The following is a 14,145-nucleotide window of genomic DNA, read 5'->3' on the forward strand; positions in this document are numbered from 1 at the left end:
CAATTGTATGTGCATTTGATTTTTTTTGGACATTATAATTATACAGATTTAAATCATGTTTATTGAATGCACATTTATGTATAAGAATGAGTTGAGTTAAAAAAAAAAAAATAATAATTTTTTTATATTGCCAGGTATGTTTACACATACGAGGAATTTGTTTTCATGACAGAAGCTCCACAGTGTAGCAGAATGACAGTGACAGAACAAAAACACAGATAATAAAAAATAGAAAAATAGAACAAGTAACTAAGGAATAAAAATATACAAATCGACAATTGTATGTACAGGTATATAACAATAGACAGTTGTATGTACAGGTATACAGGTAAGTAAACTATAATAAGATGATTTATGTCTCGCTCATTATTAGGAATATAAGCTATGTTTACATCTCTATTTCTTTTTTCTTTTTATTGTAGTTTATAATAACTTATCTGAAAAGTGTGGTAAAAATATTTTTGTGTGTTTAATATTGTGTGACGCATTTGTGAAATAAAATCGGTTTGACATCAATTGCAGCACGTTTTTGATTTGTGGGTATTTAACGTTGATTGTAGCTGTGCATTAATGTAAGCCAACTGAAAGTTTTAAAAGACATTCAGTATCTTTTGGGACTCAACTGAGCTCATTCGAAACTTCTGAAACAAAAGCCATCTATAGGAAGTGACTACGTACCCGGCCGGAAGTAGGAATTAGTAAGCGGGACTTTTAATTTCTACAGCGGTAAAAATATAATGGCAATCTTTGAATCCTTCGCAGGCAGTTAGAGTTTACAACAAGTCAGGTATGTAATTATTTAACACACATCATTTTATACATATTATTTATAGTATAACGGAAGAGGAAGATATCGTGAAATCAACAAAAAGTAATCAGAGGCTAACAGAAGAATTGACGTTACGTTGCATTTGAAATGAAAGTTAACGTTATATTAAAGCTTTAAGTTACCTATAAATAGTTTTATACAACCCTGGCAGCTCTGCGCGCCTTTTAATAGAAGAACTGACCTGTTATTAACACAAATTACGCAATCAAACTTGTGTACATAATCAGTCTGGGCTTTGTTTACATCATGTGTTGTGTTGTCAAGTGCTGAACTGTCGGGCGCCCAGTGTCTAAAACTTAATTTATGTCAGTTCGTCGTCTTAGTTCTTATTATCTGAATTAAAAGACCCAATTTAACAGTTACTTCGATTAAGCTTCAATCGTTTTTGTAGCAGCAATGTAAATAAACGTCTAAGTTAGCTGTGTGAAACAGTAACACGTTATGTTGTTGTTAAGGTATCCCTTTCATTGATTATTGTTGTGACCTATTCAGTCATGTAACACCCAATAGGTCTGTGGGTTATTGCTTATATATTTGACAGGTTGATAACGACGGAAACTTGTTCTCAGTGTGTGTCTGTAGCAGGTCATGGCTGTTAGAGAGCTCTGTCTAATTGATAAGGATATTTCAAGGTCAGTTAACCCATAGTCCAGTTTGACAGCAGAAGTGGCTGCACAGTATTTTAAGTACAGTGTGTGATTGTGATTTCACTGAAGATATTTATTTTTAGTCTACTAGAGGTCCCACTGAATCCCAGTATTTCGTCTCTGAATCTTCACTGTAATCGCCTCACTAAGATTGAGGGCTTGACGACAGCATGGCACATAAGACATCTGGACCTGTCATCCAATCACATCTGTCGTATAGAGGGATTAGCTTCCCTGTCCTCACTGCGCACCTTAAACTTGTCCTGCAACTTAATCACCAAAGTAGAAGGTAAAGCTCACACTTTTTTTATTGCAGAAAATGTGGTAAATGTTTAAAATGCCCTGTAGTATAATTTTAATGGAAAAATGAAAGCGCGTCTGTTTTCAATGTGATCTTAAACCGTTCCTTCCTGTTATTATTTCTAATTAGGTGTCTTTGGTTTGTAATCTGTCAATACATGGATTTCTTTCAGGACTCAATGGACTAACAAGTCTCACAAGACTGAATTTGGCCTACAATCAAATAAATGACCTAACTGGTAGGTTAGATTGCATTCCCATCAATGTGTTGATTCTTGAGTAGTTTGTTTTTGCTCTCTGAATTATTTGACATGTAAGATAAGAAATGCCACTAACATTAAAAAGTCTGTATTTAAAAAAAATAAAAAAAATAACCCTCTTATGTTTACCAAAGCTTCATTTATTTGATCAGAAATACATTACTTTCAGATAAAGGATCCTCAACTCTCTGTATCTTCTTAATGACTTGAAATTTATATTTATTTTGCAACAGAGCAATCAACAATCAAACATTTTGTCAACAAGCCTTCTTCAGTGAATCATACAATAACATTTCCCACAATCTGAATTTTTCAGAATGTTGTTCAAATTTAAAATAACACTTTTATTTTGAAATATATAATTATTGACTATAATAGAGCTATATCTATTTTAATATATTTTCAAATGTAATTCAAAGCAAAAGTTGAATTTTTTTTAGCAGCTATTACTCCAATCTTCAGTGTCACATGATCCTTCAGAAATCATTGTAATATGCTGATTTGGTGCACAATAAATATTTCTTATTATCAATGTTGAAAACAGTTGTGCAGCTTAATTTTTATGAAAACCATGATACGTTTTTTAGGATTTGTTGATGAGAGAGTTCAAAAGAACAGCATTTAATTGAAATAGTACCATGTAAAAATATTGTCACATTTTACCAGTGCATCCCTGCTGAATAAAAGTATTCATTTTTTATTTAATTTATTATTATTATTGAACCCCAAACTTATGAACGATAGTGTAGATCACAGCTGGACAACTGTGTATTCACTTACTGCTCTGTGCTTTCAGGTCTCTTGTATCTTCATGGAGCAGAGTACAAACTGAAGTACCTACAGCTCCACAGCAATTGTTTGGATAGCATGAACCACCTGCTGCAGTGCATGGTGGGAATGCAGAATCTGAAAGATGTTACTCTTAGCAAGGATGGTGCACAGAATCCAGTCTGCTCACTGCCAGGTTTGTAGGAAAAAACCCTGAAGGAAAATCAAGAATTTTTTTTCAGACAAGCAAACTGTGAATCATGCAATGGAACTGGTGTGGAAAATCTAAAATAGTCTAAAAGGGCCAAAAAGAATATATAAGATAGAAAAAGTTGGCAACTTTTTTCACTAGTATGTTCTTCCTTTGTTTGTAGGCTACAGAGAGATGGTTCTTCAGTCTCTGCATCAAGTCACTACACTAGATGGAGTAGATCGCATAGGAAATCCTTCTCCTTTAGCAGAAGACAGTCCTATGGATGTTCCTGGTCTTGAGGACTTTCTTGAGTTTCTAATTTCATCAGACACCAGTGTTAATGAAGAACTGGTAAATTGTTTTTATGATACTGTTTATTTTCTCAAGCTTTTAGACTGAGAATGGCTTTTGAATCATCTTGAGGTGGTTATGAGACATATGTTTATGTTCAATGTGTTTTTTTGTAATGAAGGCAAAGTCAGATGCTCCTCTCACTACTCCGTGGATTGATGAAGTCCTAACCCAGTTTCGACAACGAGGTGGAAAACCAACTAGAGTAAATCAAGAAAATGAGCAGCGAATTAAAAAACTAGAGCAGCAGGTTTCCCATCTCATTCAGAAGGTAAAGAAAGGGAAAATTGATTACTACATTTCAGTTATCATTAATTTAATCATTAATGACCACTAATTCAGTCTTTTCATAAAAATAGCACAATCCAAAATTTAGGAAATAACAATTCTAAATTGTACATTTGAACTTAGGTCCCTACAGGGGATGGCTTTAAAACAAACAGCGCTGTACCTTCTGTGATACATAAAGCAAAAAGAGACACCGATCCAACATCAGAGAGCGAATGTGACAGTGGAAAAGAGAACCAACGGCATTCCAGAATCCTGTCTCATCTCAGAGGCTCTGCAGGGAAAAAATTGACCAAGGACACCAAACCCAAACAATCTGACTGGTGAAGTAACTTGTACACATTCATATTTATAAATGCTAGGGCTGGGTAAAAAATATCTTAAGTCCCAAGAATCGATTAGTCTAGCCTGTTTTCAGTTAATGGATGGAACATTTAAGGGTAATTCCCATCCAATAAATCGCAATAAGCATTGTGCTTTGGTACTTTAAATATGAAACAAAGTCTCAGATTTCAAATTCTATCCATTGTATTGCAATATTTAAACAATAAATGCCGTTTTGGCGCTGTTTAATGTGGAGAGACAGATCGCTGCAGCGCCTCAGTTCAACAGACGCGGTAGCGCGAGGCGCACGTGAGCTGATCATTTCCTCCACATTAATACCAGTTTCAGCACAAAATAAACATGACTAAACATCCGAAGTTAAGTTAAAAGAAAGAGTACAACTTTACAATCCGTATCCTGTCTCATGTAATCGCTCAATCTGTGTTTCAGCCACGTAAAGATGCCAATATAACGGCTTGTAAACAATGTAAAGTAACGTCACATTTACCTCAGAAAAAAACATATTCGGTGACCATAAACTCATTAGTCAGATAGAAAAATAAACTGTGGAGAGGGGCATTTTATATTCCCCATATAACATATTCATTAGAATTTTTTACTGTTCTTCAATATTTAATTTGTTTGAATAAAACCATCAAGTTTTTATGACAGCCATCATTTAAATGTTTATATTTCAAAAAATGAATTGAAGTAGAAATATTAATATGTAACTGTAACTTTTGTATTGTAAAAACTTCATTAATTTTAACATTCAATATTATAGTAATGTTGTACCAACTGACTCTCATGTATATTTTACAGCATTAGTTTAGATTTGTTTTCGTTGAGCAAATTTGGCATGTGCTGTACCTGATATATATCCAAAATAATCGATATTTAATCGAATCGAATCGGTAATTGAATCGAATCGCAAGCTTGTGAATGAGAATTGAATCGAATCATGAAATTTGTGTCAAAACCCAGCCCTAATAAATGCATTTTGTCTTATACTGAAATTCAAGTGCTTATTGAGAATTTGGACATGAGTTGCACAAACACATCTCATTACAGTTTACTGGATTTGTTAATAATGTAATTTGCTCCAGCACAGGGCTTGAATTGTGTTTTGAGAGGCTTCAAAATATTTACTTGCTGCGTTCTTCCTCGGTACAGTATTTTTTTGTAAATCTAACTTAAGGTTCAGAATCATAGAAAAGCTCCACCCTTTAGACAAAGGCTTTGCAGTAGTCCAGTAATCAGGGCAGTTTATAAATTGTCCTTGCTCCTCCTACTTAAAATTGCTTGTACACATGAATGATTACACTCTCACTAAGTTCAGTTAATTTAACTTAATCAAAACTTAAGCTGCAATAACATGGAGCAGTAGAGAGAGCTACTATTGAGAAGTTACAGCAATAGTAAGTAATTCAACACATACACTAATGCACCATTATGTTAATAAAAAAAATAAATAAATAAAAAATCTATATATATACAGTTAGGTCCATATATATTTGGACACTGACAAAATTTTCATAATTTCGGCTCTGTATGCCACCAGAATAGAATTAAAATGAAACAATGAAGATGAAATTGAAGTGCAGACTTTAAGCTTTAATTCAAGGGGTTAAACAAAAATATAACATAAAATGCTTAGGAATTACAATCATTTTTATACACAGTGCCTCCATTTTCAGGGGCTCAAATGTAATTGGACAAATAAATATAATCATAAATAAAATGTTCATTTTTAATATTTTGAGAATCCTTTGCAGGCAATGACTGCCTTAAGTCTAGAACACATGGACATCACCAGAGACTGGGTTTCCTCCTTTGTGATGCTTTGCCAGGCCTTTACTGCAGCTGATTTCAGTTGTTGTTTGTTTGTGGGTCTTTCCGCCTTTTTGTCTTCAGCAAGTGAAATGCATGCTCAATTGGGTTGAGATCAGGTGATTGACTTGGCCATTGCAGAATATTCCACTTTTTTACCTTCAAAAACCCCTGGGTTGCTTTTGCTGTATGTTTTGGGTCATTGTCCATTTGTACTATGAAGCGCCACTCAATCAACTTTGCTGCATTTGGCAGAATCTGGGCAGAGACTATATCCCTATACACTTCAGAATTCTTCCGGCTGCTTCTGTCTTCTGTCACATCTTCAGTAAACACCAGTAATCCAGTGCCACTGGAAGCCATGCATGCTCATGCCATCACACTGCTCCACCATGTTTCAAAGATATGTTCTATGTTTTGGAACATGAGCTTTTCAGAGCCTTCTTTATACTTTTTTCTTCCCGTTATTCTGGTACAGGTTGATCTTAATTTCAGCCGTCCAAAGAATGCTTTTCCAGAGTGTGCACATTAAGCCCATATTCATTATTTAACTGTAACTTGATTATGTTTTGGTCAGCAGCTAAAATAATAAAAATTGTGCCTATGTCCAAGTATATATGGACCCAACTATATGTGTGTGTATATATATATATATGTTACATATAACATATGTTATTCTTGTATGCTGTATTTATTTGATCAAAACTACTGTAAAAACAGTACTACTGTGAAATATTATTACAATTTGAAAGAACTGTTTTTTTAAACATACTTTACAGTATAATTTATATATGTGATGCCAATACATACATTAAGATTAATTTATAAAGGATCATATGACGCTGAAGACTGAAGAAATTACTTTTCTATGAAAATAGAAAGCAGTTCTTTTAAATTGTAATAATAATTTCATAATTCACATGTTTACATTTTTATGTTTCACATAGTTTTCACATTTCAATGTTTTAATTTATTTTTAATTTTAATATATAACAAAATATTAAATAATCTCACACCTTTACTAGTCTGAAATGTTTTTTTTGCTTCCATTGCAGTATATCAAATACACAAAAGCAGAAGTCCACAAAGCAGACTTTTGTACCCTGTAGGAGGACATCAGTCCAGAGCTCTGGGTCGGTTGAAACCACAGAGTCTGTAAAAAAGGGCCCTAAAAGCATCAAAGCCAGTCCTAACAAAAGCTTAGCTCAATCTCAAGAGGAAACCTACAGGGTGTGCAAACTGCACTGCACAGGTCCAACATTTCTCTTTAATAAGCTAAATTAATATTTGCAAAGAGTAAAGTGCGTGTGTTTACATGCAGGCAATTGTGGAAGAGCGAGACCAGGAGCGCGAGCGGCGCTGGAAGGCAGAGCAGGCTGCAAAGAGACTTTCTGAACAGGTCAAGAACTTGCAGACTCGAGCCAGCGAGGAAAAGGACTTGCAAAGTTTGGCCTTACACACCACAGACAGGTGAGGGCATGTAAAGTCCTCTGTTAATATTGAGAAATATAGTTTCACTTGTCTCTTTGTTCTGTTTTACTTTTGCATTGAAACCAGTGTGAATAAAATGAATGCAAATTGAGCAGCCTAATTAAGGGTCCTACTGTTGAGAGTCAAAGTAATATATATATTTATATATTACCAACAAACGCAATTAGCTGCAACATCTATTATCTCACTCATTCAAGCACTCTTTTCCATCAAGGACACCTTAACAATCTCCAGCCATCCAAGAGTTTGGAGAGAATCTTTGGTTTGATGTATTGCACCTAATTGGTGTCAGCTCCAGCTGAAATGTTGGATCTGAATACACTTGAGTATAATTAAATTTTATTAGAAGTTTCCAGAGACCCTACTGCAGGGCCCTAATGTATGAAGCTCTGCCTTCCCACCTGCATGGCAGTTTCTGTGGCGTGATGACGGCCCTGATATTGTGCTCTAATATTATAGCCCACACACTCCGTCTGGTGATAAATCGTAATTATAATGGAGATTAAAGTCATGGTGACAGGCACATGTCTGCCGCAGATCATCAATCAATCCTAATTGCCACCCCTGCAGCACTTTGCTGCTAATGACTCTCGCCTCACAGTCCAGTGTCTGTTTTGTTAACTCTTCGTCTGCTGAGTGTGTGTGAATGTAAATTAATGTAATAGTGTAATGTATTAATTGTCATTAAACAGACGTTTTAGTGAGTTATTAATTTATTACTATTGTGGAATGTATCGGAGATGTAGCCTAGTGTGTAGTGGCAACATGCTGTGCGTTTGTGTCATTCAGATATTCTGTATTGTATTTGGTTAAATTTTTTTATATTTGACTCATTTCCTATATATATATATATATATATATATATATGAAAAAAAAAATTTAATCATGTGCTCTCATAAGAGGAAGACTCCAGTCATATGAGTAGGCTAATAAAAGCTGTTTTATTTTACATGGTGTGGGTTGCTGACATGTTATGATCATACAACCAGCTGAACACTACTCTCTTTATCTATGCACCCACAAGACTTGCCATGATATACAGTATAGTAATGCTTATTATTGGGATGATACTGCTATACATTTTTGGTTTAAAGAGGGAAAATGAAACTTACTTGACAACAGCAAATAGCAATATCTTAACAAATTGCATAGCCTTAAATGATGTATATTCCCCTGAAGGGCATGTTACACAATATGTGGCAAGCTTTTTTCATGAATTGAGGGTGATTGGAGGATGCGACGGATACACTTGTTTCATCCTTCAAAATATGCTGAACAAAGGCCACCTGCCTAGCCAATTGAGATGGCCTTTCATGGTGCTTAATAACATGGCAGTCAACCAGTATTGTATAAAGCACTATATAAATAAAGGTGACTTGACTTGACTTGACTTATTTGCAACTTTTTACGATGGAGCAGCCTATTTTTGAGAAGTACCTTTTTGAGAGTTATTAAATCATTTATTCAACTGATTCATTCAGAAATATATTGACTGATTTATACTAATTAACTGAAATGTATTTATACTTTAAACAATTTCATTACAAAACAGGTAAATGGTTGGCGCATGTTGCGTTTTCAAATAAATATTAAAATGGTCCCAAACCCACAGCACATTGGTATATATATATATATATATATATATATATATATAAATAAATAAATGCTGTTCTTTTTACCTTTTTATTCATCAGAGAATCCTGAAAAATTTTTTTTATCATGGTTTCCAAAAAGCTCCACAGCTGTTTTCAACATTGACAATAATAAAAAATGTTACTTGAGCACCAAACTAACATATTAGAATGATTTCTGAAGGATCGCATGATACTGAATAATAGAATAATGGCTGCTCAAAATTCAGATTTGCCATCACAGGAATAAATGACATTTAAAAATTCTAATTCTCCAAAACTCCAAACTTTTGAATGGTAGTGTACATGAATTTGCATGGTGAAAGAATGAATTTTCCAAGATATTTTGAAAAAGCAGCTCTGTCTTAATCCTTTAGGTTGAAGGAGATGTTGTTAAAAGAGCGCTCTGATCGGGCAGCATTGCAGACTCGTTTGCAGGAGTTGGAGGAGAGATACAGGTCTACGTTAGAGCAGCTGGAGCAGGTGCACAACCGGGAAGACCAACACAAGAAGGCGCTGCGCAGTCTGGAGGACAGCATGACCAAAGCAGAGGCCCTCAGGGTCCAGCAGCATGCAGAAGAGGTAGAACAGTTGCAGTCCATATCTTCAGTTGTGACGGATCCATAGCATGAACTGAGTGCTCCAGTATACTGTACAGAGTGGCACAGGTTCATGTCTGAACCATACATCCAGTCTTCATTGAGTTGACAAGAACTATTCCTACTTACAAGAATGCTTAGACAGTGAAATATTGGTAGTCATCGAAAGGGTATTTTCTGTGGGATGGTTCCAGAAGCAGTTCCCAGATAAATATACAGGCATATGGCTGAATTGCAAACATGTTTCAATTCCTTTTTGACATTTGAATCCTTTGAATTGTGTTAGAGGAATATTTACACCTGACCTTTTGCATGTGTTTGAACGGCTGCCATGAGAAAGCTGCTACTTGAGCAGTTATATACTTATAAAGTGAAAAACACTTCAAAATAAAATTGTTTTCTATATAACATTTAAAGTGAATGACCTGCTATATTATTTCAGATGAAGAGGACTCGGGAGTTGGAGAATAAAGCATCTGCCATAAAAAGGGAAGTTGAAATACTCCGCGCATCGGCTCGACAGCACAAAGAGAAGATGCAGCAGTTGCATGAACTGTTGACTTCTAGGGAGGAGATGCACAGGTACACAAGCACCACATGGAATCGTGTCCATGATCATTTTATACAAAGAGTGACTGCCTGAAAATGGTTTAGTTTACAAACAGAAAATTTCAACTGTTTCATCTTTCACCTGTTTGACTTTGTGGGACAGGAAAGAGCTTGCAACGTGGCTGCTTCCTGGTGGGACTGAGTTTAAGGAGGCTGTAGCCAAAGAGGTGGTGGTGATAGAGCAGAGATTTGCTCAGAAACAGACTGATTTGGAACAGAAGATCTCTGATGCTAGGAGACAGTATGCTGCTCTAGAGGATGAATTTCGCATGGCTCTCACCATTGAGGCAAAGCGTTTCTCAGAGGTAAATCTAAATTGTGGGGTAACATTTTTAGTCTGAAAAAAAAAAACCCGCAAACAATTTACATTTTTGCTTGGATCGATGCTAAATTTGAACCAACTGAGGAGGAGAACAGTTATTTGTAAAACTTTTTAAGTTAAATGTATCGGCTCTGAGAAAACCGAAATAAACAACAGTAATGATGTGATTGTCAGTGCAGTATTTAAAATCAGTGCTGTTTTAGTATTATGTACAGGTGCATCTCAATAAATTAGAATGTCGTGGAAAAGTTCATTTATTTCAGTAATTCAACTCAAATTGTGAAACTCGTGTATTAAGTAAATTCGATGCACACAGATTGAAGTAGTTTAAGTCTTTGGTTCTTTTGATTGTGATGATTTTGGCTCACATTTAACAAAATCCCACCAATTCACTATCTCAACAAATTAGAATACTTCATAAGACCAATAAAAAAAAACATTTTTAGTGAATTGTTGGCCTTCTGGAAAGTATGTTCATTTACTGTACATGTACTCAATACTTGGTAGGGGCTTCTTTTGCTTTAATTACTGCCTCAGTTGGAGGTGATCAGTTTGTGGCACTGCTGAGGTGGTATGGAAGCCCAGGTTTCTTTGACAGTGGCCTTCAGCTCATCTGCAGTTTTTGGTCTCTTGTTTCTCATTTTCCTCTTGACAATACCCCATAGATTCTCTATGGGGTTCAGGTCTGGTGAGTTTGCTGGCCAGTCAAGCACACCAACACCATGGTCATTTAACCAACTTTTGGTGCTTTTGGCAGTGTGGGCAGGTGCCAAATCCTGCTGGAAAATGAAATCAGCATCTTCAAAAAGCTGGTCAGCAGAAGGAAGCATGAAGTGCTCCAAAATTTCTTGGAAAACGGGTGCAATGACAATGGACCAACACCAGCAGATGACATTGCACCCGAAATCATCACTTTATTGAGATGCACCTGTATGTACTATTATAGCTTTTAGTAATATTTTGAATAATTTTATATTTTTATATTTTATTTTCTGTTCTTTTGTCATACATTTTTTCCCTAATTTTTTCTGAATAGTTTTTATTTTTATTTCAGTTTTTTTCTGTTTTTCTGTATTTCAGTAAGTTTAGTACTGCAATTCAAAATTATTTCAGAGTTTTTTATGTAACATTTATATTTTTGTTCAGCTGTATTTCAGTTAACAAAAATGTTGAATCGTTTTAGTTAACAATACTGAAATGTCAAAAATGTTAATGACACGAGCCCCAGATTTTTCAGACTGGTTACCCACTGTGTGTGTGTGTTTTGTAGGTAAAGGAAGGGTTTGATCAGGTATCTGCTGAACTCTTAGACGTGAAGTCAAGTCTCAGCCTGTCTCAGCAGAAAGAGAAGCAGTCAGCCTCTTTGGTGCAGGAGCTCACAGCTATGGTGAAAGAACAGAAAACACGCATTGCTGAGCTCCTCAAAGCCAAGCGAGAAGCCGCCGCTGAGTTCAAGGTATGACCAAAAGATTTTATTTACAAAAAGTTCTTGATTTTGTTGTGTCCTTTGTGGAGTTTTGTCAAATCATCACATATCAGATTCCGATCACTTCTTAAGTAATGCTTTATAAATCACATTATGCTCCGTTTTTGTATGGTAGACCCGTGTACACTCATTGGAATCCAAGTTAGAGGACGATAAACGACTTAACCTACAGGTGGAGCTACTGAAAAAGGACAAGTCCAAGCTGCTCTCCCAGCTTACTGCTCAAGAGTCTGTCATAGATGGACTACGGGCAGAGAGGAAGATCTGGGGCCAAGAACTTGCACTGCAAGGTACTTCAGTAACTTCAAGAAAACTTTAAGAAAGTATAACCCAGACATAGCTAATTTTTGTATTTGCCCATTTATTTAGGTGCATCCTTAGCGCAGGACCGTGGTCGACTGGAGGCCAGAATTGAGGTTTTGTTAGGTGAACTGGAATCGCAGAAGAAGCAGAACGAGAGAGACAATGATGCACTCAGGATTAAAGCTAAGATTGTTGATGACCAGACAGAGACTATTCGTAAACTAAAAGAGGTAAAGTCCTACTTACTCAAAAAAGCTATAAACTAAGATATAAATTAGATAGAAATAAAGTGGATATTTATTGTGGTTCAAATCTATCAAAAATATGTCATTACATCTGCTAATTTAATGCATTAAGTACAAAATAAAATAGTCTAAGAGAAAAATCTCATGTGTGATAGTGTCAGTTTTCATCGCCTGGCTCACTTTTCTCTGACATGTTGCTTCTATAGGCATTGCTGGAGCGAGATGAGCAGATCCGTAAACTTCGTGATGAGAATGTGCAGGACCAGCGAAAGCTGAAGCAGCAGCTGGAGGAGGAAATGGCCTCTGCAGTGGAGCTCAGAGACACAGTGGAGCAGCTCAGCATCAGGAAGGAGGAGCTGAAACAACAGCTCCTTGATAAGGAGGCGGAGCTTGATGAGGTTAAAGAGACATACAGGTATGGAATAACACTGGTTAAACTGCAAACATCTCATGATTCCAAGCTTTCACCCTAACTTATTATTATGGACAGTATGTCATTGTTTGAAAGGGTGTATGCTGATGTCTCACAGCATCACACAGTTGCTTAGTAATATGTTACATATTTTTAATTTTGCAGGGCCTCAAGTAAAAAATGGCAGGAAAAGGCAGAACTGTTGAACAGGCTTGAAAGCCAGGTGAAGCGAATGAAGGAGGGTTTTGATTCCAAAGAGAGAGCACTGATAGAGGAAAAAGACAAGGCTTCACAAGCACACCGGTATGAGATGGGCAGCAGGCCCTAATTTGGCTAATGAAGTATATACAGTATACAGTAGTATACATTTGAAACTTTTTTTTTTTATTAGAGCGGCAGTGGAGAAGCTTCACAGTGTGGATGATGCCTTCCGTAGACAACTGGAATCTCTGCAAGCTTCCCATCAAGCTGAAATACTTAGTCTTGCGAATGACAAACAGAAACAAATAGAAAAGGCCAATCAGAAGGTATTACAGCCACTAAAGTATTGATTTATATGTATTGATTCACTGTATTGTCATTTATATTGCTAGTGTTGGTACATGCAGGCAAACTGCTAGACCAAAGTGAGCAGACTAGAATGAGTTGTTTTTAATGTAATGTCTTGATGAATTGGATGATTGACTGGGAGATTGCTTTCTCAAGAACACATTTATTTATTTTAATTTTTTTAACCACAGGTACTCCAGGTGGAGGAGGAAATGCGCCAGCTGCTTGAGGAAACTGAGAGTAATAAAAGGGTAATGGAGGAGAAAATGAGACGCCTCACACAAGTGCTGAAAGACTTCTAACCTCCTATCCATTACAAACTAAAGACAAAAACTTGGAAGATGCCTTTTTCAAGACTTATGTCAATGTCTCTCAGTCTGGCTGTGAACATATCCTGAAATGACTGTACTTCTGAGTGTCTAGCCTACTGTATTGCCTACTGTTTTTTTGGCTTTATGCTTCAAATTATATAGAAAATCGCAGAAACTTCTTTTTTTATGATTACAAAATCATTCATAAATATATATGTATCTTTTTTCTAAAACGTTTGTACCTTGAGCATAAAGCAATATATACTGCACTTTTTTTTATATACCATAGGCTTTTTTTTTAAATTATTGTATAATTCAATTATTAACTCCTTGTTACGCAGTTTGTTGTGTAATTTTGGAGGATTATATTAACATTTAAAAGTGTGTCGAATTGTCA

The 14,145-nt window shown here is 35.8% G+C and overlaps 1 protein-coding gene across 3 annotated transcripts; it reads left to right on the forward strand.

Annotated features, from left to right (window-relative positions):
- Positions 1-688: 688 nt before the first annotated feature.
- Positions 689-14,012, forward strand: lrrcc1 (leucine rich repeat and coiled-coil centrosomal protein 1). 3 transcript variants are annotated; one of them, XM_016270557.1, is made up of 20 exons: positions 689-791; positions 1,399-1,461; positions 1,560-1,765; positions 1,950-2,015; positions 2,833-3,000; positions 3,179-3,348; positions 3,470-3,619; positions 3,760-3,959; positions 6,846-7,020; positions 7,112-7,260; positions 9,290-9,494; positions 9,954-10,093; positions 10,224-10,425; positions 11,713-11,898; positions 12,044-12,218; positions 12,298-12,461; positions 12,683-12,891; positions 13,054-13,191; positions 13,280-13,415; positions 13,629-14,012. In XM_016270557.1, exons 2-20 carry the CDS (start codon positions 1,418-1,420, stop codon positions 13,737-13,739), a joined length of 2,994 nt encoding a protein of 997 aa, XP_016126043.1. In that variant the 5' UTR covers positions 689-791; positions 1,399-1,417; the 3' UTR covers positions 13,740-14,012. The 3 variants fall into 3 exon arrangements, with proteins under 3 accessions (XP_016126043.1, XP_016126036.1, XP_016126027.1); XM_016270550.1 differs by having other exon boundaries at positions 689-787; positions 1,371-1,461; XM_016270541.1 differs by having other exon boundaries at positions 689-787.
- The last annotated feature ends 133 nt before the right edge of the window (positions 14,013-14,145 follow it).

Source organism: Sinocyclocheilus grahami, unplaced genomic scaffold (assembly GCF_001515645.1).
Source record: "Sinocyclocheilus grahami isolate Dianchi unplaced genomic scaffold, SAMN03320097.WGS_v1.1 scaffold5.1, whole genome shotgun sequence".
In the NCBI taxonomy this organism is placed as follows: domain Eukaryota; kingdom Metazoa; phylum Chordata; class Actinopteri; order Cypriniformes; family Cyprinidae; genus Sinocyclocheilus; species Sinocyclocheilus grahami.

Coding starts and splice junctions, on each gene's coding strand:
- lrrcc1 (XM_016270557.1), top strand. CDS start 1,418: ATGGCTGTTAGAGAGCTCTGTCTAATTGATAAGGATATTTCAAG. Junction 1,766..1,949: donor CTTAATCACCAAAGTAGAAG/GTAAAGCTCACA, acceptor GATTTCTTTCAG/GACTCAATGGACTAACAAGT. Junction 3,960..6,845: donor AAACCCAAACAATCTGACTG/GTGAAGTAACTT, acceptor CTTCCATTGCAG/TATATCAAATACACAAAAGC.